Source organism: Octopus sinensis, linkage group LG6 (genome assembly GCF_006345805.1).
Source record: "Octopus sinensis linkage group LG6, ASM634580v1, whole genome shotgun sequence".
Lineage (NCBI taxonomy): Eukaryota > Metazoa > Mollusca > Cephalopoda > Octopoda > Octopodidae > Octopus > Octopus sinensis.
Window position 1 is genome coordinate 8,214,885 of NC_043002.1, and position 27,690 is coordinate 8,242,574.

Below are 27,690 nucleotides of genomic sequence, written 5' to 3' on the forward strand. Positions count from 1 at the left end.
GAATATTAGATTAGCATTCAACTCTTTGATTCTAATGGGATTGTTAATATATTTGTTTGTTTTTTTCCTTTAAATAGAAATAAAATAATAATAATAATAATATTGACTTTAAGATCTAGTAAGCAGGATTAAAAAGTTGGAAGAAATGTCCAAGCTTTTTCCTGGACTGGTCAGTATTCCAGGCTGGCCACAAGAAATAACAGCTGCATTTGAATTATATCACATAACATTTTCGTTTGTAAATAGGTTTCATTAGCAGAAAATAATTTATATTTTGCAAATTTTACAACTGAGAAACCATCCTGGGTAGTACTGATATATCACAGAGGTGTTTTATTTTAGGATTTTTTTGTTTTTTAGCAGATTTTGTTACAGCAGTTGGTACTGTAAATTGCTGGTGGGTGTTTTGTGTTTTATCGAACTGAGGATGAGAACATATCTGAAACTAAACGTCTAAATTTTTTTTGATGAATTTATTATTAGTAGTAATAGTAGTAGACGAGGTGGTCGTGGTGACAACAAATTTTCAATCTTAACCTCATCTTCCTTATCTCATCCACTTTATTTTGGGCAAAACAACATTTTGAACAATTTGTTTTGTGACCAAGTGTCATAGTTTGCAAAACTATGTGCATATTTTGAAGATGAGATTGAATTTGTTTATATATAGACATGTTCACACACTCACACACACACATATACACAAAGATGAAAATGTCTAAAAAAAAATGTTTTCTGTCAGTATTTGGAAGTACTTTTGCATTATAATATATTTTCTCTATATTATTTGGCAAAATATTCCAAGATATTGGTATTCACTTAAAATAAACATTGGAACTAAAATTCTAAAATTCATCATATTAGAAAAAAAAAAAGACTTCAACAAAATTCTCAGTTCCATAACAGTTAATATATACAAAAAACACTTATCACTAAGTTTGCTCTCTCTTATAACACAGAATCAAATATGTGAACGAAGAACATGGGGCTGCGTTCAAGTACCAAGAGTTTCCCATCTGAAGTCACGTCTACTGATTGGGGGCGTAAAATAAACTTCTGGACACTGAGAAGCACTTTATCAAACTGGCCATCTTTGAAGAGCCGAATTACTCTGGATTTCCAAGTGTCTGCCAAATATATGTACTTATTGTTAGCTGAAATACCAAAAACACCACACATACAGATATTACAATGGCTGCTGCTGCCACGGAAAACAAACTTTAACCTTCCTTTTAAATCTATACACACCAAACAATTGCTATCTTGATCGACAATTAAAATATCGTCTTCCGTAGTAATGGTTAGACATCCAACAGATGAAATTACTTCAGGATAAAGAAAAGCCATTTCAATATGTTGTACGACATCAGTATGATCGGAATGAACGGTGAGAATGTCTGCTGAAAGAGAATCCAATGAACTGCATACAAGTCTCTTGTCCTTAGTGGCTGCCACCCCTCGGTACTTATAGACTGTCTTTAAGGGACGCCAAGACCATGGAAGTACCATGTTGACATGTTGAACAAGGCGGATTTCAGATGAGTATGGAAAAGTAATAGCCACTTCACTGTTGGACCAAACACAAATTCCAAACGGTTGACCTACAGTTTTTAAACAGCCAACAAGATGGCCTTCTCGATTAAACTGCTTTATTGTATGATTTACACTGTCTGTGACTATTAGCCGACCATTTGGCAGACTGACTATTTGTCCAAAGCATCTATAATCAGTTTCATCTGCTAGAGTTGCTGGAAATTGATTCAGTTTAACAGGTTCAAGTGGTCTAAGAAAATTTTCTAAATGTTCAGATCTTTTTGTATGATTGTCTTTAATTTGTTGTATAACTTCATAACTGCTTTCTACACCATCTGCCTCAAGGAAAATATTGGGAGAAACGTTTGTATAATCGGTAGCACTTTCCAACTTGTTTTCATATGTTAAAGAGACTTCTCCAAACTTGTGTATTTCAAACTCTCGAAACAGGTTAAAGTATTTCTGGTTTGGAGAAAATCTGAGGCTGTGGTGTAACCGTTTTGGTTGTGGAAGTTGAAGCGCATAATCAGGACTCATGTTCTGGTAAATGTTCATGAATTGAGAACACGATGACTCCAAGGCACAGTCAAGCGTGGAAAGATGTCGAGAAACTGAATCAACCATATCACGTGCTTGACCAAGGAGACCATCCAAGTAATTCTGCTGATCATCATGCAACTGAACAAGATCATAAAAGATCTCATTTTCCTTCTCTTTTAGAACTTTCTCAATCTTCAGACGAATGTTGCAAATCTCTCTTTTTATTTCCTGCATGCTAACAGTTACTTTCTCTTTCTCTTTTAGAACTTCTTTCACTAATTCTTCAGCTTGTTTCTTTTTAGCAGCAAGGTTCAAACGGCTTGTTTCTGCAGCCCCTCGTTTGTCTGGATAGACGGTTAGTAAGGAATGAACATAGCTGTCGCATTTACGGTGCATATCGAAAAAGCATAAGCAGCATATCATTTGCTCACACTTGGTACAAAAGAGTTCCATTTCTTTGGAACTATGGAGAGGACAACTTGGTCCAGAAGGAATTTGAGAAAGTGCAGAACTCAAGGTTAAAACTTGATGTTCCATAGACACAGGATCTTTCTTTGAGGCATGCTTGTTGGAACAGTTTGAACACAGCCCTTCACAACACGGCTTACACCAGAAATTGGCCAGTCGTCGTCTTTTCTGCTTCAGACAAGACTCACAAAAGATACAGCCTTCAGTTGCTTTTGTAAGTGAAAGTAAATTTATCAAGTGATGGTTCTGTGGAAAAGCACGACCCCATTCTGAAAAACACAAAAGAAATAAATTAATAGAGTGCCCTTTACTTTAGATAAGGATTATTAGAAGTCAACCTAAAATTAGTCCAACATAAAATGTATTAATCATTTCTGGGATTCTTGACATTTAACAAAGAAGACTTAAAAAAAATATACTAGGCCCAGGCACACGCACACATTACACACACACACACACACATATATATATATATATTATATGTTCAGTAAAATTTAGATTCAAATGAATATGTTACTTAAGTCAGATACACCAGAATTTTGTATGGTGTTATCCATATAAGTCCATGAGGTGATTATAATCAAAATAAGCAACAAGAATATCTTCGTGAAACGATCGTACCAAATTACCGAAAATATTTTTGTTGCTTATTTTGATTATATATATATAATCAAAATAAGCAACAAGGATATCCAAAGGTAGAGTAGTACAATTGTTTCATGCTACTTCATTTAATTAAACAATGTAAGTATTACATCAGTTTTAAAATTTAGAGCACTCATCAGCCACATATGGAATTTTTTAAAAATTAAATTGACAATGTTCATTTTTCTACTTAATTCCATTTGCCAACATTACAAAGAAGGTAGGTATATAGACAGAGAGGTGAATTTCATCAGCAGAAACATGGTAGTATATGATCCTTCCTCATGGGTAGATTTCTTTTCACTGAATTTCCTTTGTCAATTTAATTTTTATACAAATTCTATATGTGGCTGGAGAGTGCTCTACATTTTAAGTCTTATGTAATACTTACAGTGTTTAATAAAATGAAGTAGCATGAAACAATTGTACTACTCTACCTTGGATATCATTGTTGCTTATTTTGATTATAATCACCCCATTTGATTTATATGGATAATACCATATAAAATTCTGGTGCCTTTAACTTAAGTACCATATTCATGTGAATCTATATATATATTTGCCAGCGCAGCCTTGACTGGCTTCCGTGCCAGTGGCACATAAAAAGCACCAACCGATCGTGGCCGTTACCAGCCTCCCCTGGCACCTCTGCCGGTGGCACATAAAAAGCACCATCCATATGTGGTTGATGCCAGCGCCACCATGACTGGCTTCCGTGCCAGTGGCACATAAAAAGCACCAACCGATCGTGGCCGTTGCCAGCCTCCCCTGGCACATAAAAAGCACCCACTACACTCACGGAGTGGTTGGCGTTAGGAAGGGCATCCAGCTGTAGAAACACTGCCAGATCTGGAGCATGGAAAGCAGACGTTAAACGATGATGACGATGCACATACACACACGTTGGCAGCATTAACTTGTGTCTGAGTATTACATCTACGGCAAGTGCATGAGCCTCTTCATCTTGATGCGTGCAAATGGTACCATTACCTGAGGTGACTGTTCAGGCCAAGTGTGGCATAGAAGTGACATTTATTGCAGGGAAGTGTTGGCAGGGGACAAAGAAGAGCAAGTCGCTCTTTGCATCTTCGACCTTTGATCTCTACCTCTTGACGTCTTAGTTTTCATTTAGGCCTCTTCCCTCAACGATGACATGCCACCGCTTTATTTTATTTTCTTCTTTTACACATTTCAGTCGTTTGACTGCGGCCATGCTGGAGCACCATCTTAATGGGTTTTAGTCAAAGATGTCGACCCCAGGACTTATTCTTTATAAGCCTAGTACTTACTCTAATGGTCCCTTTTGTCAAACCACTAAGTTATGGGGACATAAATACACTACCATCAGTTGTCAAGCAATGGTGGTGGGGAGGACAAACATACACACAGAAATATATATACAAATACACATCTAAATATATATATATACACACACACACATATATACACGCACACATATACACACACATACATATACACACACACACATATATATACACAATGGGCTTCTTTCAGTTTCCATCTACCAAATCCACTCATGAGACTGGTCGGCCTGAGGTTATAGAAGACACATGCCCAAGGTGCCATGCAGTAAGACAGAACCTAGAACCATGTGGTTGAGAAGCAAGCTTCTTACCACACAGCAACACATGCGCCTATATATATATATATTATATATATATATATATATAATACATATCTATTTGTCTATCTATCTATATATACAGGGGTTGGACAAAATAACGGAAACACCTAGCATCACAGCATCATAATTTTGAAATATCTATAAAACCATCAAAAGCTTATTTATTTTTGTTTTTTTATTTATTATTAGTGTTGCTTAATATGTTTTGCTAAAATTGCTGTTCCTTTTCAGATATCATCAGGAAAAGGTAATTAAAATTCATTAAAATGACAGATCTATTGGACTTTCAAAGAGGTCAAATTGTTGGTGCTTGTATGGCAGGTGCTGGCAAAACGAAAACAGCCGAAATGTTTGGTGTATCAAGAAGTACAGTCTCAAAAGTAATGACAGCATTTGAAAAAGAGGGAAAAACCTCCTCGTTGAAACAAAATTCCAGAAGACAACCAAAACTTTCAGATAGGGACCATCAGACTCTTATGTGAATTGTTATAAAGGATCACAAAAGTACAGCTCCCAAAATTACTGCAGAGCTTAACCCTGTTTCCACAAAAACTGTTCGTTAGGAACTGCACAAAGCTGGAATCACAGGAGGGCTGCAATCAGAAAAGCACTAATTTCAAAAACAAACATTGCAAAGCTTTGAGAGTGGAATAAAAACCTACAGAATTGGTCCCTAGGGCAGTGGAAGAATGTTATTTTCTCAGACGAGTCATCTTTTACCTTATTTGCAACCACCGGCCGAGTATACGTGTGGAGACAGCCAAAAGAAGCATTTGACCCAGACTGCCTTCTTCCAACTGTTAAACAAGGAAGAGGATTTGTGATGATCTGGGGAGATAAATCTTGGAAATCTGCTAGCCCAATGCTTTCCCTTAATGGCAGAATTAATAGTCAAGACTATTTAAGCATTTTATCTGATCAGAACTGTTTCCGGAGGGAAATGCAATCTTTCAGGATGATAATGCACCAATTCACATAGCTAAAGTTATTACTGAATAGCACAAGGAACATTCTAGTGAAGTTGAACATCTTATCTGGCCACCACAGTCCCCAGATCTCAATATTATCGAACATTTATGGTGCATTTTAGAAGAGCAAGTAAGGATTTGATATCCTTCACCATCATCACTACAAGAACTTGAGACTGTTTTAGCTGAAGGAAGGACAAAAATTCAAACTTTATACAAATCCATACCTCATAGAATTCAAGCTGAATTACTGTCCAAAAATGGTCCTACTTCATATTAAAATGAATTTGTTTGAAATTTTGAGGTGTTTCCATTATTTTGTCCAACTTCTGTATGTGTATATATATATTTTTGCACTCGCCTCCTTATGAGAGCTCAAAATATCTCGTGGAAGCATAATTCAATTAAAGTACAAATATATGGGAAACTACCACCTGTATCATCTCTTGTGAAAGGTAGAAGAGTCCAGTTTGCTGGACAATGTTGTAGAGCTGAAAACGAGGTAATTTCTACTCTTCTCCTCTGGAAGCCATCTGCTCACGATACCAGAGGGCACACACTCTCCTATCCTGATGTAGTCTCCAGGGATACAGGCATCCAACAACAGGACCTCCGTAATGCTATGATGGACCGTGAAGTCTGGCATAACATAGTAAATTCCACTGTCTCAACCACGGTTGAACAATGAATGAAATATATATATACGTAGAGGAGTGGCTGTGTGGTAAGTAGCTTGCTAACCAACCACATGATTCCGGGTTCAGTCCCACTGCGTGGCATCTTGGGCAAGTGTCTTCTGCTATAGCCCCGGGCCAACCAAAGCCTTGTGAGTGGATTTGGTAGACAGAAACTGAAAGAAGCCTGTTGTATATATGTATATATATATATAAAAAATTTTAATATAAAGTAAATAAATCGCCACTAAAAAATTTTAATATAAAGTAAATAATCGCCACTATATATATATGTATGTATGTGTTTGTCCCCCTAGCATTGCTTGACAACCGATGCTGATGTGTATACGTCCCCGTCACTTAGCGGTTTGGCAAAAGAGACCGATAGAATAAGTACTGGGCTTACAAAGAATAAGTCTCGGGGTCGATTTGCTCGATTAAAAGGTGGGGCCCCAGCATGGCCGCAGTCAAAATGACTGAAACAAGTAAAAGAGAATACCTTAGCTGTATGCAAGCAAGGTGATATTTTCTTCCTTAGTCCTCTAATACAAACAATACAATGGTTAAACTTGTTTTCATGGATGATGGCATTTGTTTACAATTAGTGTGCAGTGTTAAAACAAGGAGACACAAACATACTGTATATATATATATATATATATATATATATACTCTCTTTTACTCTTTTTCAGTCATCTGATTGTGGCCATGCTGGAGCACTGCCTTTAGTCGAGCAAATCGACCCCAGGATTTATTCTTTGTAAGCCTAGTACTTATTCTATCGGTCTATTTTGCCGAACTGCTAAGTTACGAGGACGTAAACACACCAGCATCAGTTGTCAAGCGATGTTGGGGGGACAAACACAGACACACAAACATACACACACACACATATATATGACGGGCTTCTTTCAGTTTCCATCTACCAAATCCACTCACAAGGCTTTGGTCGGCCCGAGGCTATAGTAGAAGACACTTTCCCAAGGTGCCATGCAGTGAGAATGAACCCGGAACCATGTGGTTGGTAAGCAAGCTACTTACCACACAGCCACTCCTACGCCTATACATAAGATTTTTTAGTTTCCATCCATCAAATCCGTTCACAAGACTCTCGTCCACCCTGGACTACATGGCATCTGGAATATTGTCTCTGACTATAGCTCCAAGCTAAGTAGAACTTTTTGTGTGGATTTCGTAAAAGCCTGCCGTGTGTGTGTGCGCAAGTGAGTGGGTGAGTGTGCATGCATGCGTGAGAGTATGCATGTTTGTGTATGTGAATGTATACATGTGAATGAGTATGTTTATATTTGTGTCCTTGTTTTGACATCACATAACTGATGTAAAGGAGTCCCACTGCCGTGTCTATTTTCAATATTCTGTGAAAATATGTTTGGCAAATATTACTTTGGAAACAGGTGAGAGTTGGCCATAGAAAATCTGTTTCAATAAATTCTGTCTAACTCATGCAAGCATGGAAAAATGGATGTTAAAATGATGACCATGATTTGTATGCATTTCCTTCAACGATTAAATTTGGCACAGAAAATAAACATTAAAAAGAAAACAAAAGCAAATAAATCGTGTGCTGGAACGAAAGCAATTGCAGCATGGAAAGTGTTTATAAGCCATTTAAGAAACACACAAAAAATGTTAGATTCACTTCAACATTTAAATTTAATTTGTCAAAATATTTTCGTCGCTTTGGGACTGCGACCTGTTCTTCTGCAGCACAAAGTTTTGTCAGTGAACAGGTTGCAGTCTCAAAGCGACAAAAATATTTTGACAAATTAAATTTAAAGGTTGAAGTGAATCTAACGGCTTTTGTGTGTTTCTTAAATGGCTTATAAACACCTTCCACGCTGCAAAAGCAAATAAATAAATTAATTAAATTAGAAAGACTACTGCACTTAAAAAATGAAGTTCTTTATCACTCTTGTGGTGAAGAGGAAATTGACTCGTTAGAAACCAGTAACTCATAATGCAATTGTTTACAAATTGTTTAATAAAATAGAGAAACAACAACAAAACTCTAAAAGCATGTTCAACCACCGTTAAATACCTGGACTAATCAAGCCAGCAAAGGAGACTCATTATGGTTGCTCAATCTACTACAAATAGCAGTCAAATCTCTAACAAATCATAATCTATCGTCTTTGAAAGACTTGATGGATAAGATGTCCTGGGTTTTCTATACCAGAAAAGAAAAAGGCAGTCAAAACCAGAGATCATGAACTTATTTGATCAAGATTGACTTGGGGGTTAACCCTTTCGTTACTGTATTTATTTTGAGATGCCCTGTGTTTCTTTCAATTAATTTTAAATATAACAAAGAATTTAGTAAACTAACTTAGTTATCATTCAGTTAGTGTTAGGAACATAAATTGTGACTAAGGTTTTATTACTATGTATATAATTGTACTCTATAATTCAGAACTTATGAAAACAAGATATTTGTACTACAGAGCCAGAAATGGTTTCAGCTGGGTTGGTAACGAAAGGGTTAAACAATAACAACCTTGACAAATCAATGATGTTCAAGAGAGTTACTTACATTACTAACACCATCCTAAAATCATATTCTCTTTCGTGTAAACCAGATAAAGACTCAATGTTTGTACACACACACACACAAACAAATAAAAATTACCTGTAATGTCAACTGACTAATTAGATCCACAAACTTTGTTGCCTTTTTTTTTTGTTTTTCGTAAGGTGGTTGGTATCCGGTACCCTTTAACATCGGATGATTATTTCTACTGGCAATAATCTGAGATAATTAAACGTAGTTAAGCAGTAACGCATACAGAAATAGACTCAGCAGCAACAACACCAGATCTTCAGGGAAGATGACAGCTACACACACACGCAAACATAAATATATATATATGTATATAAGGGATACTGCTAACCTGGCAACAAACTTGTCTGACTGCAGAAATCTAATGTTACTCTTACAATAGAGCCATCAGACCATATTGTTGATTTGTTTTCTGGTTATTAATATAAAAATATATTATACCCTGATAATACCCTGTCATCAGGCATAGGATTTATATTATACTCTTTTACTCTTTTACTTGTTTCAGTCATTTGACTGCGGCCATGCTGGAGCACCGCCTTTAGTCGAGCAACTCGACCCCGGGACTTATTCTTTGTAAGCCCAGTACTTATTCTATCGGTCTCTTTTTGCCAAACCGCTAAGTGACGGGGACGTAAACACACCAGCATCGGTTGTCAAGCAATGCTAGGGGGACAAACACAGACACACAAACATACACACACACACATATATATATATACATTCATATATACGACGGGCTTCTTTCAGTTTCCGTCTACCAAATCCACTCACAAGGCTTTGGTTGGCCCGAGGCTATAGCAGAAGACACTTGCCCAAGATGCCACGCTAGTAATGCTAGACCAAACAATGCTCTGCCACTTTCTCTATTATTGTGTGTGTGTATATATATATCTTCTTTTCCAACCAGGCTATCAGATGTTGCTACACATCGCTGGTCACAATGCGCTTCGCATTGCTTTAGCCTTCAAATGACACCACCTCGCTGGCTAAGCGAGCAGGCCAGCAGAAGAAAGAGTGAGAGAAAGTTGTGGTGAAAGAGTACAGCAGGGATCACCACCACCCCCTGCCGGAGCCTCATGGAGCTTCAATAAACACTCACAATGCCTGGTCTGGGAAATGAAACCGCGATCCTACAACTGCGAGTCTGCTGCCCTAACCACTGGGCCATTGCACCTCCATATGTATATATATATATATATAATATATATATATATATATATATATACAGGAGCAGAAGTTTTAAGTGTGGAAACAAGGATTAGAATTGAAGGGCCTTGAGTCAACCTAGCTAAAACCAAAGTCCTAATAAGTAGGAAAGCAGGCAAACCACAAATCCCTTCAAGTAGATGGCCCTGCTCCATCTGTAGAAAAGGCTTAGGTAGAAACTCTATAAGATGTACTCAGTGTAAGCTATGGACACATAAGAGGTGCAGCAATATCAAAGGAAGGCTAACTGGGAGGATAGTTTTCGTATGTGGCAGATGCTCAGGAACAATAAACACTGAAAATGTGCAGAGAACAACTTCCGCCACATTCCAGGGAGAAAAACTAGAAGTAGTTGATAGCTTCTGTTACCTAGGTGACCAAGACAGTAGCAGGGAGGGGTGTGCTGAAAGTGTAGCTGCTAGAATAAGAATAGCCTGGGCAAAGTTCAGAGAGCTCTTACCTCTGCTGGTGACAAAGGGCCTCTCGCTCAGAGTAAAAGGTAGACTGTACGACGCATGTGTATGAACAGCCATGCTACATGGCAGTCAAACATGGGCCATGACTGCTGAGGACATGCGTAAGCTCGCAAGGAATGAAGCCAGTATGCTCCGATGGATGTGTAATGTCAGTATTCATACTCGACAGAGTGTAAGTACCTTGAGAGAAAAGTTGGACCTAAGAAGCATCAGTTGTGGTGTGCAAGAGAGACGATTGCGCTGGTATGGTCATGTGGCGAGAATGGATGAAGATAGTTGTGTGAAAAAGTACCAGACCCTAGCAGTTGAGGGAACCTGTGGAAGAGGTAGACCCAGGAAGACCTGGGATGAGGTAGTGAAGCATGACCTTCAAACATTGGGCCTCGCCGAGGCAATGACTAGTGACCGGGACCTCTGGAAATAAGCTGTGCTGCAGAAGACTCGGCAAGCGCAAGTGTGACCATAACCTTGTGGCCTATGCTAGGGGTGTAACTAGTCCACTTATGCGTGCCTTTTCTTCACTGGACACTAAACTCTGCTTGTGAAGACCAGTTGAGGCAAGTGAAATCGAAATCAAACTCGGTGACTGGCATCCGTTGCTAGTGGAGTGCTTAGAGTACCTTACAAGTGAGATTGTTGCCTTAACAACAAGCTGGCCTTGGAGCTGATGGCATGTTAAACACACCATTCGAGCGTGATCATTACCACATCGCCTTACTAGCACTTGTGCTGGTGGCACGTGAAACATTCAAGCGAGGTCGTCACCAGTGCCGCTGGACTGGCTCCTGTGCAGGTGGCACATAACAAGCACCATTTGGTCGTGGCCGTTGCCAGTACCACCAAATTGGCCCTCGTGCCGGTGGCACGTAAAAGCACCCACAACACTCTTGGAGTGGTTGGTGTTAGGAAGGGCATCCAGCTGTAGAAACTCTGCCAGATCAGATTGGAGTCTGGTTCGCCAGACCTCAGTCAAATCGCCCAACCCATGCTAGCATGGAAAGCGGACGTTAAATGATGATGATGATATAGATATATATATATATATATAATATATATATATATATATTATATATATATATATTAATTTTATGAATGTGTCATTAATTTTATTATTATCCAATGTAACTATTTAAAAAATGATAATAACAGAATCAATGACATGTTATATATATATATATAATATATATACACACATATATATATATATATACACACATATATACATATATATATATATGCACATATATACATATATATATACATGCACATATATACATATATATATATATACGCATATATACATATATATATATACGCATATATACATATATATATATACGCATATATACATATATATATACACATATATACATATATATATACACATATATATATATTACACATATACATATATATATATACACACATATACATATATATATATACACATATACATATATACACACAAACACATATATATACATATATATACATATACACATGCATATATATACATACATACATACATACATATGTCTGTGTGTATATGAGTCAGCAGAAAGAGAAGAACTAATATAATTTTGTTTTCCTTCTTTCAACAGCATCGTGTCTAAAGATAGTATAAAATGCAGTCTGAAACAGGCCAGGACAGCAGCAGCAGCTCTGCATTAAAGGGAAATATACCACACAGCACAGAGACTGTTTACCAACTTCCAATAATAGTATGTGTGTGTGTACATACTCACACACACACACACATACATATCTATACAAGGTTTTACGTATGCATGTATGTATATATGTGTGTATATATATATATTAAAGAAATGACAAGGGAATATATATGTGTGTATATTTATATATATATATTTCTTTACTACCCACAAGGGGCTAAACACATATATTTATATATATATATATATATATATATACATATATATATATATATACATATATATATATATATATTTTATACATATACATATATATATATATATATATATATGTCCAACCCATGCTAGCATGGAAAGCGGACGCTAAATGATGATGATGATGATATATATATATATACAATATATATATATATATATATAATATATATATATAGATAGATAGATAGATAGATAGATAGAGAGATATATACATTAACGAAAAGATATGGGAATATATATGTAGTCAGCTAATTAGGCTGAAGAAAGAAGACGATGTGGTGAAACAGGTTTAAAACACAACCTGTGGGTTTATTTTCTTTCTCTTCTCCATTTAAACTCTTCCAACACAAAACCAGTATTCAGTCCTAAACCAATAAAGGAGCCAAAGAAAGATTCTCATTACTTCAAAATATGAAAAGATCCACACAACTGCTTAATGAGTTGAAGCAGGTAGGACCAATTAAAAAAAAAAATAATGACAACAAATATTAACTTCGTGTTGCGATTATGTAGAAAATGTCTAGTTTTGCATTTATAAAAACCCAGAGATTAAAACTTCCAACGAGGGTACGATGACCTGATAACCATTGTATCGTGAGTTTGACATGTGGTGTTTTATTACTATGTATATAATCGTACTCTATAATTAAAGATGGTCCTGCTTTGATCGTTCTATCTTTGTGTCAGACATAATCTGAGCTACAAACATAGTACATGCTGCTATACCAACCTATAGTCAAAGTACACCAGTGTTTTAACCACTAATTATCTAACCTATACTACTTGAGAATATCTTTATACTGTATGCAATCTGACTGGAGAGAACATAGCCTTAATTATAATGATGTTGACGATATATAACTAAGGTGACAAGCTGGAAGAAACGTTAGAACACCGAGCGAAATGTGTAACCGTATTTCGTCTGTCGTTACGTTCTGAGTTCAAATTCCGCCAAGGTCGACTTTGCCTTTCATCCTTTCAGGGTCGATAAATTAAGTACCAGTTACGCACTGGGGTCAATGTAATCGACTTAATACCTATGTCTGTCCTTGTTTGTCCCTTCTGTGTTTAGCCCCTTATGGGTAGTAAAGAAATAGGTATTTCATCTGCCGTTACATTCTGAGTTCAAATTGTGCTGAGGTCGACTTCGCCTTTCATCCTTTCGGGGTCGATAAATTAAGTACCAGTTACGCACTGGGGTTGATGTAATCGACTTAATCCGTTTATCTGTCCTTGTTTGTCCCCTCTGTGTTTAGCCCCTTGTGGGTAGTAAAGAAATAGATATATAACTATTTGATGATACCATAACTGTTTAACATCTTGCTAAACAACCTCAGAGATTTACAAGGAGACTTCAAAAAGTATCTCGACAAATTTCCCTCTGAAATTCCAGATGAAACCACATTGCAAGAGGAGGCACAAAAAAGAGCAGTTCCCTCCAATAACTCTTGTTTATACATTACTGTTTTGATGGTAGGAACATAGATTGAAGTATATACAAATAATATGATAGTCATTATTGAAACGCTTTAGATCCTGTGTTAGTTGGATCTAAACTTACCACGATCTAAAAAAAAAATTTTTTAAAACACACAGAACAGCTGGCTAAGGAACGTTTGTATCGTATAAACATTACGCTATATGAATCTTACTTCCACATTTGAGTCACGATTTGTGTTTTGTCGTTAAGCTGTATAAAAGGTGAATTAGGCGAAGGACTATAATAATTATCTTGCTATAAATTGTTATGTGATTGTAATCTTACAGAAAAGACGTTATAGAAAGGAGACCCAAACACGCTGAAAGGTGGTGGGCCAGCATGGCCTCAAGCACTTGGATGATACCAATAAAAGATAGATACACAATTAGATCAAATTAATCTCTATAAAAAAAATGACAGAATGACCAAAGCTGGAACACTGATAGATTGTTCAGGGGTTACACAGAAAACAACAAAAATATATTTCTTTACTACCCACAAGGGGCCAAACACAGAGGGGACAAACAAGGACAGACAAACGGATTAAGTCAATTACATCAACCCCAATGCATAACTGGTACTTATTTAATTGACCCCGAAAGGATGAAAGGCAAAGTCGACCTTGGCAGAATTCGAACCCAGAACATAATGGCAGACGAAATACAGCTACGCATTTCGCCTGGTGTGCTAAAGTTTCTGCCAGCTCGCCGCCTTGTACACAGAAAACAACAAATATAGCTTAGTGTAATGTTAGTTTAGTCCAATTTCTATTTGGAGTTCTGATCTTATTCTTAGAAAAACACTTAAGGATTTCATTTCACAAGGATTTCATTTCAATTGTTTAATTCTTAAACTGCGTCCTTGCCAAATGTTCAACAAATGACTTGGCCATGCCAAGCAATTGGAAATATAATTTTAAAGACCGAGTAGGAAAGAGGAAAGTAAGACAACTTAATGCAAGGAATGCTTTCTGCATGAAAAACAAACAGTTAAGTTGATCCTAACTGCATATTTAATGTAGTAAGCAAAGAACTTTTTAAGTAGTGAAGAAAAGAATTCTAATCAAGAAGCAACTCTGGAATTTCGCCTTACTGGCACTTGTGCCCGTGCTAATAGGATGCCAAGAGCACCATCCGAGCGTGATCATTGCCAGAGCAGCCAACTGGTTTCCATGCCGGTGGCACATAAAAGGGCACCATTCAAGCGTGATTGTTACCAATGTCGCCTTACTGGCACCTGTGCCAGTGGCATGTGTAAAAAGATTCGAGCGAGGTCGTTGCCAGTACCTCCTGACTGGCCCCCGTGCCGGTGGCACGTAAAAAGCACCCACTACACTCTTGGAGTGGTTGGCATTAGGAAGGGCATCCAGCTGTAGAAACTCTGCCAGATCAAGATTGGAGCCTGGTGCAGCCATCTGGTTTGCCAGCCCTCAGTCAAAATCGTCCAACCCATGCTAGCATGGAAAGCAGACGTTAAACGATGATGATGATGATGATGAGGTGTTCAGAATGATAGCAGATAGGAGAGGTGTTAAAGACAAGGTATGGCAGACTGACAATGTAGCTTGGGGTGGAGGGATGTAGAGAACTGAAGGGACTAAAAAGGGGTGATCAGTAACAAGTAATATGCACAAGAGTAATAACAAGAATGAGTAATGATATTTCAAAGGAAGTGTTTCTATACATACACACATACATATATATATATATATTATATATATATATATAATATATATATATATATACATATATATATATATACATATATATATATATAAATTTAACTAATGTGTTTGCTGAAATGAATTGATAGGTCCTGTGTGGTAAGTAGCTTGCTTACCAACCACATGGTTCCGGGTTCAGTCCCACTGTGTGGAACCTTGGGCAAGTCTCTTCTACTATAGCCTCAGGCTATAGTAAGCGATGATGATGATGATTTAGAAAAATAGAATGGAGGCTTGCAGCGATAGCTAAGTTTGATTTTGGCAAGTCGGGTTACAACTCTGGATGCGTTTCAGTGCAATTAGACCACTTTAAATATGCGAGTCAGTGCTTATTCAGTGAAAATCTTTACATTTCTCAGTCGTCTAGGCTTTTTTATGACATAGCAGAGTTGTTAGAACCTCAGATAGCATACCTGGCAATATTTGTTTGCACTACAAAGTTCAAATCCTGCTGAGGTCAATGTTGCTTTTCATCTTGTCAAGGTTGGAAAATAAATTACCAATCCAGTGCTGGGGTTGATTCTTCTCGTTACCTTTTTTTACTCTCAAAGAAATTGGCTATGGTCAGACTTGAAGTGGGATGGAATCTACCAGGTTAAAGAAAGGCGGTGAGCTGGCAGAAATGTTAGCTCGCCGGGCGAAATGCATAGCCGTATTTCGTCTGCCGTTACGTTCTGAGTTCAAATTCCACCAAGGTCGACTTTGCCTTTCACCCTTTCGGGGTCGATAAATTAAGTACCAGTTACGAACTGGGGTTGATGTAATCGACTTAATCTGTGTGTCTGTCCTTGTTTGTCCGCTCTGTGTTTAGCCCCTTGTGGGTAATAAAGAAATAGGTTAAAAATGTCTACAACATGCCATATGTTATGCCAGAGCTCTCACGGCCTCATGAGGAATTGAGGGCCTAAGGAATCATTGAAAAGGTTTAATTACACCAAAGTATGACTAGAATTATCACTGTATTTGTCAGCGATTGGGCTTACTCTTCATTGACACTCATACCCTTATTCAATATTTATTAATTTAAATTCTGGATTCATTATTAAGTATGTTAGCATGCACTTAACTAGTCAAAATGTAATTAGCCAAAGTAACAATACAGCATGTTGCACAGAAAGATATTTAATTTAGGAATTATTTAAATCTAACACAATGTAAATATAGATCAGACTGTTTCTCAGGTGTAAATAATAGTTCATATACGATTCAACTGGCAACAGCCCAGCTCATCTCACTGATAACATAATAGAACAATTTAATAAGCAATAATATAGGTCATACATTGCTAGTCTCACAAGAACTTTGAACAAAATATCTTGCACAGTTTTATTCTGCCCATTTATGTTCAGAGTTCAACTCTTGATAAGGTAAACCTACCTTTTAAGTTTTCAAGGTTGGTAAAATAAAGATCTGGTCAAGTACTAGAATTGATTTCATTGCCAGAATTCTTCAAGCATAATACTACAGCTTAGAACCCAAATAAATCTTTGTAATGTTTAGACTTTCAGGGTGAATGGGAGTGTAAACCCTAATAGCCACAATATTTGTGTGAGGAGCAGTTTCAGTTCATCATCATCATCATCGTTTAACGTCTGCTTTCCATGCTAGCATGGGTTTGACGATTTTGACTGAGGACTGGCGAACCAGACGGCCGCACCAGGCTCCAATCTTGATTTGGCAGTGTTTCTACAGCTGGATGCCCTTCCTAACGCCAACCACTCCGAGAGTATAGTGCAACCTTCTCCCACCCATCTTCCCCTTCATCTTCTCCCACCTCTCCATCCATCAACCTCCAGATCTTCAGCCTTACAACCTCAGACATACCATTAGAGTTAGTAACACCTATTTCCAATATAACGGTGTGATTTACAGACTTCCAGCCTAACTATGGGATCCAGCCTTTCAGGCCTGCTGGCCATCATGTACATGGATAAGCTAGAACACACAGCACTCAACACCTGCCGCTCGTGCATCTTCTTCTCCAGGTACGTTGATGACATCCTTATCATCACGTCCTCCAGGGATGAGGTCATTAACATACACCAGACCTTCAATAACATCGACTTAAACATCCAATTCAAGACTGAACATCCAGATGAATCCAGAACCCTCTCTCTACTCGACTTTCAACTCAGGATCACAGAGGAAGGCTCCATATTTACCAACTTCTGCGGTAAAGCCGCCATCAGAAAACTTTTCGTCCCCTACCAATCACCCTTACCCACTAGAACCAAAGCCGCATACATGAGAAAAGAGATTGCACGTATAAACAACAATCGCAGTGAAGTGACCAACAAAGCAGTCAACACCAAACAGTTCCTCAGAGACCTAACTTGAATGGCTACACACCATCTTTGGCCAAACAACGGTGCCTAAAGAACATCAGGGTCAATAAACCCTGGAAGAACCATCGTACTCCCAAGTCCGGCACGTGCTTGCTAAACATTTTGACAACAGAACTACTGCAGCAATGCAGCACACAGTCCGAAGGGAAGGACTCGACATACAGCTAGAGCACACCGGCCCTTCCCTGAGAAAAGCTCTGTCCAAGAACAACACCTCTCACTACTCTGAGGAGTACACATTATCGAACTGCCCCATCAATGACCCTGAATTGTGCCAGAGGACCTATGCTGTAGCAAATATGGCGCATCCTACATAGGAAGCACAACAAGAAAACTGCAACCCCCGTGCCGGTAGTACATAAAAAGCACTATTGAAACGTAGCCAATGCCAGTGCCGCTTTGATTGGCTTCCGTGGTAGTGGCATGTAAAAAGCACCAACCGATCTTGGCCGATGCCAGTTCCTCTGGCCTCTGTGCCAGTGACACGTAAAAAGCACCCACTAAACTCTCGGAGTGGTTGGCGTTGGGAAGGGAATCCAGCTGTAGAATCACTGCCAGATCAGATTGGGGCCTGGTGCAGCCTCCTGGCTTCCCAGACCCCAGTCGAATCGTTCAACCCATGCCAGTATGTAAAACGAATGTTAAACAATGATGATGCAAGCAGACACTTCCATGAAGAAACAACTATGGAAATGCCAGACCTAGAATTCACAGTGCACATCAGGGCAACACAGCGAAACAAGGGCAACCTTAGAATCTCTGAAGCCATCCTCATACACCACCAAATATCAACAACAAGGGGACATAATCCAGGGTTTCTACAATTACATGATTTCCCAGGGCCATCCCTAACATTAATTTCTACTACTAACAGTACTTGTCAGGTTTCCCATATTCACATCTCTCATTACTGGAGTTCGATACACCAGGTGGGAGCAAAATGTTGGCATCACTAAACTTAGACGTATCTTCGTCTCATTTATATTTGAGCACTTTTTTTTGCAATCCTATAAACCCTTTTGTTTCGATAATAAAAGACAAATATTATTTCTTGTTGTATGTATGTATATATATATACATATATTCGAAGATAAAATCTTATAAAGATTTTATCAAGGATCCAGCATATATATATATATCATCATCATCATTGTTTAACGTCCGCTTTCCATGCTAGCATGGGTTGGACGATTTAGACTGAGGGCTGGTGAACAGATGGCTGCACCAGGCTTAAATCTTGATTTGGCAGAGTTTCTACAGCTGGATGCCCTTCCTAACGCCAACCACCTCGAGAGTGTAGTGGGTACTTTTTATGTGCCACCAGCATGGGGGCCAGTCAGGCAGTACTGGCAACAACCTCGCTCAAATCTTTTTACACATGCCACCAGCACAGGTGCCAGTAAGGCGACATTGGTAATGATCACGCTCGAATGGTGCCCTTTTATGTACCACCGGCACGGAAGCCAGCTGGCTGCTCTGGCAACGATCACACTCAGATGGTGCTCTTGGCACCCTATATATATATATTGGGTGTGTACGAGGATGTATGGTAATAAAACATAGGTGCAAATGTTAAAATGGACAAAAATGATTTCAATCCTTCCTGATGGACTCATAATATAGAGGCAGGTGTTACATCACTGGTTAGTACAGCGAACTCACCATGCAGAATGGAATATCCAAAGTTTCAGGCAGAGTCCTTCATCAGGGAAAAGTTGAGAGGACAGAATTTAACGAGAGACAGCAGAGTTTTACATCTAAGTTTAAAAATTGGCTGCAACTGATACAAGACCACAGGAGCTTCACACATGAACAGGATGTGGTAAGACAGAGGAAAACAGAGTGGGAGAAGTAGAAGACAAGAAAATAGAATGAGGATGAGAAGCTAGGGAAATTCAGAGTTAGGTGAAGGGAAAAGATGAGGCGAGAGGGGAATTGGAGAATAAGAATGAGTTTAATGAACTAAAAGAAAGTGGAGGTAAAATGTTCATTTAAACCGGGTGCCAAGTTGGAATATGAAATAGTGTTTCTTTGGTTCCTTGAAAATGTGAATCCATGAGGTGCAGTGATGCCACCCACTAAAAAGTGAGCGATAGAATGGCCTCTAGTATTGAAGTGGGCGATGGCAGGTTGGCCTGGCATATATATATTTCTTTACTACCCACAAGGGGCTAAACACAGAGGGGACAAACAAGGACAGACAAATGGATTAAGTCGATTACATCAACCCCAGTGCATAACTGGTACTTAATTTATCGACCCCGAAAGGATGAAAGGCAAAATCGACCTTGGAGGAATTTGAACTCGGAACGTAACGACAGACGAAATATGGCTACGCATTTCACCCAGCGTGCTAATGTTTCTGCCAGCTCGACGCCTTCCTGGCATATATAGTAGGATGCTTTGAATGTAATTGGCAAGGTGTTGGTCTGTCACTCCAACAGAAAGGGGGCTGCAAAGTTTGCAAATGCCATGATATAATTGGACAATGTGTGATAGAAGTTCTGAGTAATTTGATATTATGACTAAGGCCCATTGATGGTTGTAGTGTTGTTAATATAGGGGCAGGTGTTACATCACTGGTTAGTACGTTTAAAAGTGCCTGGTTGTGTGGGCCTGGAAAGACAGGAGCAATTGTAGGGTCAGAAAGTAGATTCTACCAAATACTATAATAATACACGTCATGCTGATGCAAACTCTCTTTGCATCTGTTTGAATCACGCACAGACACACACAGAGGGAAATGTTGAATAAATGATGCAATGTTGTGAGTTGATGGAAGAAAAATGAAATAGTAAGATCTGAGAATGTTGGGCTTCACAAAGGAGTTGCTGCAGAAGTAAGAGGAACAAAGAGTGGCTGTGTGGTAAGTAGCTTGCTTACGAACCACATGGTTCCAGGTTCAGTCCCACTGCGTAGCACCTTGAGCAAGTGTTTTATACTATAGCCTCAGGCCGACCAAAGCCTTGTGAGTGGATTTGGTAGCCGGAAACTGAAAGAAGCCCATTGTATATATGTATATGTATATATATGTGTATGTGTGTGTATATATTTGTGTGTCTGTGTTTGTCCCCTCAACATCTCTTGACATCCGATGGTGGTGTGTTTACGTCCCCGTAACTTCGCGGTTCGGCAAAAGAGACCAATAGAATAAGTACTAAGCTTACAAAGAATAAGTCCCGGTGTCGATTTGCTCAACTAAAGGCGGTGCTCCAGCATGGCCACAGTCAAATGACTGAAACAAGTAAAAGAGTAAAAAGAGAGCTAACTTATAAAATCTGTGTGTATCAAATTTACATTTAAGTCCATGGATGAGGAAGAGGGAAAGGAAGGATAGTCGGAAAAAAGATAGAGGGAGAGGAGTGGAAAAAGAAGAGGTGGAACATTGCTGGTCTTCCTAAATTAAGGGCCAGTGCCGTTAATTGCTGCAGGCTGTCTTCTGTCTGTAAAGAAAACATGAAGTAACAAGGAGACCTCTATATAATCACTTGACAAGCTGGGAATAAGAGTAAAATTTCCCTCGAATCATACACCTGCCATTACTGGACCATGTGGTTACCAATGCATATGTGTGTATGTGTGTACTTGTGCATGCTCACACACATATTAATCATCTGGAAGCCGTTCAGCGACATGCAACCAAGAGAATACCCTCCATCACGCATTTGCCATATTCTGAACGCCTTACTTCCCTGGGCATGGACACATTGAAACTCAGACGTCTGGCAGCTGACTTGGCAGACACCCATAAAATTATTAACCATCTTGCCAACAATAACTCTGAGCACCTTTTCAAACTCCACCTGTCTAACACCCGTGGACATGTTTACAAAGTCAGAAAACAGCACAGCTCCTTCCATGACTTTCGGAAACATTTTTTCAGGCTAAGAGTTGCTGAAGCATGGAACAAACTGCCGGCATCAGTTGTTAGTTGTCGGAGCACTGCATCCTTCAAAACTTCCTGAGATTCGCCAACATTACACCTGATTTTCTCCCCTCCATACACACACAGGCATGTATCTGACTCATACACTGTTCACTTCCCAGGCATTTGTACATTACTGCATATGCTTTATATGCACTTTTTGACAAGTTGTGGTGCACCTGAGCACTGTATACAATAATTTCATTAATATTATTTTTAGTTCTTATACAAAAAACATGATGGCCAAGGCTGGAATAATTCTAATAGTAGGCCTGCTCAATGAGAGCTGATATGCAGCTGACCAACAACAACAACAACAGCATGAGCATTAAGTGGAAATAAAGGTCTGGGCAAAGCACTGGATACAGGGTTCTATGAGAGTGAGTTGGAGAGGCGGATAAATGAAGTGAACTAAGATAGAAGTAATACTATTCAGCTCGTTAGTGCAGGTGTAAAGTATTGTATAAACGACATAGCCACTACACAGACATCCAAATCCCACACAGTTTAGATATGTTGTTTCGTAACAAACTGATGAAGTATTAACAATAACCGTCCGAGAAGCAAATATAATAAGCTGGAAAATATTTTAATCAGATCTACAAAGTAATAATTAACTGTATCAATTTCAATAAAAATCAACAACAGATAAAGTGTTATAGAAACATTCTTAATTAATCTTGCCAGATTAACAGCTAGAACTTAAAATCCCAAGAAAAGTTGGGCAATTAACTTAGCACTACTAAAAAGCACATTATTCTAAATATGATAATTAACGAGAATAATTTGATTAAAATACAAGTTCTGTATGGGATACTTAAGAACGATTTCATCAGATTATACTTCTTATGTCAGCCAAGGCTTTAATTGTTAATCCATCCAAGATCTGTATATTAAGTATCAGTTATGTACGAAGTGAGATTCACTAAAATAAAATAAAAAAATATTGTAATTTGTTTTCAACCATGAGGTCATTGGTCAAGATTTTTATGGCCAGAAATTCTTCCAGTTGCTCACTCCAACTTGTTTAGAAGCAAAATATTTCTCCTATGTTGACTAGAGACCAAGATCTTTGGAAGTATGCTGTGCGTGAGAAGACCCGGCAGGACAAGTGAGACCATAACCCATGGCCTCTACCTGGGATGTAGCCAGTCCACTTATGCATACCTTTCCTTCTTGGGACACAAAACTCTACTTGTGAAGACCTGTTGAGGCAAGTGAGAATCAAAATCAAAATTGATCAACATCAATGGAAATGGTAGTTGTGATACTAGTGCCGGTGGCACGTAAGAGAACCCTCCGAACGTGATCGTTGCCAGCACCGCCCTGACTGACCTCCGTGCCGGTAGCACGTAAAAAGCACCATCTGATCGTGGCTGTTGCCAGCCTCACCTGGCCTCCGTGCCGGTGGCACGTAAAAAGCACCATCCAATCTTGGCCGTTTGCCAGCCTCGTCTGGCACCTGTGCCGGTGGCACGTAAAAAGCACCCACTACACTCTCGGAGTGGTTGGCGTTAGGAAGGGCATCCAGCCGTAGAAACATTGCCAAATCAGACTGGAGCCTGGTGCAGCCTTCTGGCTTCCCAGACCCCAGTTGAACCGTCCAACCCATGCTAGCATGGAAAGCAGACGCTAAACGATGATGATGATGATGATGGTTGGACATGCTTTTATGAAGTATGCTAGTGAGTGGCTTCCTGCTAATCAGTTGAGTGTGGAGGCACATGGCCTAGTGGTTAGAGCAGTGGATTCGCAGTCAAAGGATAGTGGGTTCAAATCTCAGATCGGGCGATGTGTGTGTTTATGAGCGAAACACCTAATCTCCACGCGGCTCCAGCAGAAGGTAATGGCGAACTTCTGCTGACTCTTTCGCCACGACTTTCTCTCACTCTTTCCTCCTGCATCTTGCAGCTCACCTGCGATGGACTGGCGTCCCGTCCAAGTGGGGAACCTATACGCCAAGGAAACTGGGAAAGCGGCCCTTATGAGCCAGGCATGGCTCGAGAAGGAATAAACAAACAAAAAATCAGTTGAGTGGCTTTTCTCTGAATGAGATCTAGGATGACTCTATCTATGTAGCAGCAGCACTTTCCCAGGTGTGGGGATAGAACTACATTCTGAGTATCTCACCTGAGTTTTATAGAAAGTTTGTAGTTGTTGAAGGCCGAAGCATTTTCAAGCTCTGTAAAGAAAGGCTGCTACTTCTAGAATGTCAGTTGCCCATGTACAAACTTCATCAATAAAACACTGAAAGGGAACCATACTGAATCCTCTAAAACATTTTGTTTATAGCAATAAGAACTGCAATTATATTATGTTCCCCTGGCACCTGTGCCGATGGCACGTAAAAAGCAACCACTACACTCATGGAGTGGTTGGCGTTAGGAAGGGCATCCAGCTGTAGAAACACTGCCAGATCTGACTGGAGCCTGGTGCAGCCTCCTGGCTTCCCAGACCCCAGTCAAACCGTCCAACCCATGCTAGCATGGAAAGCGGACATTAAACGATGATGATGATGATGAATGTTTGTAAAAATTAAAAAAACAAATTAAGGGGAAAAAAACAAGTTAGAGAAGGGGTGCATAAAGGTTTAGGCTTTTCAGAAGTACAGCCCGCTAAAATTCCCCTGCATATTTTACTCAAGGGCGGACTATACTCGAGGATTTACGGTATACTAAATATAGCATTGAAACTCCAACGTCTGGCAGCTGACTTGGCAGACACCCATAAAATTATTAATCATCTTACAAACAATAACTCTGAGCAGCTTTTTAAACTCCACCTGTCTAACACCCGTGGACATGTTTACAAAGTCAGAAAACAGCACAGCTCCCATGACTTTCGGAAACATTTTTTCACGCTAAGAGTTGCTGAAGCATGGAACAAACTGCCGGCATCAGTTGTTAGTTGTCGGAGCACTGCATCCTTCAAAACTTCCATGCTTCCTGAGATTCGCCAACACTACACCTGATTTTCTCCCCTCCATACACACGCAAGCATGTATTTGACTCATACACTGTTCGCTTTCCAGACATTTGTACATTACTGCATATACTTTATACGCACTTTTGACAAGTTGTGGTGCACCTGAGCACCGTATACAATAATTTCATTATTATTTTTATTATTATTATGATTATTATAGCATCATCATCATTTCACATATAATTTTCTAAGATCACATGGGTCAGATAAGAGTATGATGGGGCACAGTTTTCTATAACTGGAAGCCCTTCCTGACACAGAACCCCACACCTGTTTTCAAGTAATAATCTCCCCAGTCAATGTTATGCAGAGAACGGGAACCAAGTAACACTGTTTGTATGAGCCGTTTGTTTACAAAGATTATGCAATATATCAAGGCATGTCAAGAAGCCTGGACATGTTTGTGTGGTGGTACAGTTTACATGAACACAGCACAATATACATGAAGATAAAGGGAAATACGAACTAGCTCACTTAAACACACACACATACATTTATATATAAATCTCTGTTGATTCTCCAGAAGTAATAAATTACAGGACTCAATACAGTTGTAGAGTATTCTTTAATATTATTATAACTGAAAGACTCCAACTTCCAGTTGTTCATTTCCATTCATCAGCTGTTAAACCAAGCCTGCTTTTTTTTTTTTAATGTTCACTGTTCATTCAAGTATGATCGTTACCAGCATCGCCTTACTGGCACTTGTGCCCATGCTAGTAGTGTGCCAAAAGCACCATCTGAGCGTGATCGTTGGCAGAGCAGCCAACTGGTTTCCGTGCCGGTGGCACGTAAAAGAGCACCATTTGAGTGTGATCGTTACTGGCACCTGTGCTGGTGGCATGTGTAAAACGATTCAAGCGAGGTCGTTGCTAGTGCCGCCTGACTGGCTCCCATGCCAGTGGCACGTAAAAAGCACTCACTACACTCTCAGAGTGGTTGGCATTAGGAAGGGCTGTAGAAACTCTGCCACATCAAGATTGGAGCCTGGTGCAGCCATCTGGTTCGCCAGCCCTCAGTCAAAATCGTCCAACCCATGCTAGCATGGAAAGTGGACATTAAACGATGTGATGATGAGTGTTCAAATATTTTTTTGAAATATAAAATAAAAGTTTAAAGAAAACAGTTATCATTATGTTATTTTGTTTAAAAACTTTGTGAATAACGCATACAAAATCAGCCATTTCTGCTCGCGTTTTTAATTTCATTTCTGGTTCTCATGATAATATTATAAATGTCTTAAATTTCATGCGAGTGAAGTCACTCTAATAACTTTAATCATGAATTTGCATTGTAATGTTTTAAAGTAATACTTTTAATGTTTTTAAAAACAATGAATGTGTATGTAAATATTCATTTTGCATGTGGCCATGCAGATGCATACATATACACAGAATTATATATACATGTATGCATATACATATACACACCCACATATATCAATAAACCATTAATGAAACATATAGACCCATTAATCTAGAAACCAAAGAGTCAGCAGAAAAAAAACTGCAAACAGGTGACGGCAGAATGCTTAGCGTCCTAGCCCTTCTTTTATAATGCTTAAGGACCATAGAGTAAACTTTGAGAGTAACCCTAAGAGCTGATTGATTAACCCAACAAAGATTGATTAACACTACAAAGCCAGAGTTAGGTGTAATGAACAAAAAATATTACAAGAGATCATTTTCAGAGTAAATCATCTCTAGATATATAAACGGCAAAATGTGTGTGTGTGTATGTGTGTGCGTGTCCTTTATACAAATCCACAATTTTTCAGTTAGAGGGCTTTCACTTTCTATGGTAATTCAAAACCATCCAAGGGTGGCCGTGCACATCTTTTATAAGTAAATATATAAACTTATATCCTTATGTACTGAGTCAAAATTAGGCCCACAAGAGCATTTTCAGTTGCAAAGGTCAAAGTTTGAATCAATCTGTTTTATTTTATTTTATCATTTCACAAGACCCCGGCAGTTGCCAGTGCCGCTGGACTGACTCCTGTGCAGGTGGCAAGTAAAGAAACCCCGTTTCGACCCTGTGCTCGAGGAGACCTATTGAGTCAAGTACATCAACATCAAAAATCAATGGAAATTGCAGTTGTGATTCCTGTGCTAGTGGTACGTAAAAAGCACCATCCAAATGTGGCCAATGCCAGCACCGCCTCAACTGGCTTCCGTGCCGATGGCACGTAAAAAGCACCAACTGATCATGGCCATTGCCAGCCTTGCCTGGCACCTGTGCAGGTGGCATGTAAAAAGCACCCACTACACTCACGGAGTGGTTGGCGTTAGGAAGGGCATCCAGCTGCAGAAACTCTGCCAAATCAGACTGGAGCCTGGTGCAGCCTCCTGGCTTGCCAGTCCTCAGTCAAACCATCCAGTCCATGCTAGTATGGAAAGCGGACGTTAAATAATGATGATGATGATGGACACTATATTTTGGTTAGCTTGATAATAGATTGTCAGCAAGTGTCTTATTCCTGAATATACACATACTAAAGGAATGTCTATAAATAAGAAACTGTTATAATAAAGGTACCTAGTTTGAATCCAATTCACTATGTAA

The 27,690-nt window shown here is 39.0% G+C and overlaps 1 protein-coding gene across 1 annotated transcript in view; it reads right to left on the reverse strand.

Annotated features, from left to right (window-relative positions):
* Positions 1-354: 354 nt before the first annotated feature.
* The window catches only part of LOC115213428, a 38,732-nt gene continuing 11,396 nt past the window's right edge, over positions 355-27,690 (reverse strand). Inside the window, exon 2 of the mRNA XM_029782401.2 lies at positions 355-2,810. Within this exon, the coding sequence (XP_029638261.1) occupies positions 949-2,810 (1,862 nt within the window). The 3' untranslated portion in view covers positions 355-948. The remainder of the gene's footprint in view (positions 2,811-27,690) is intronic.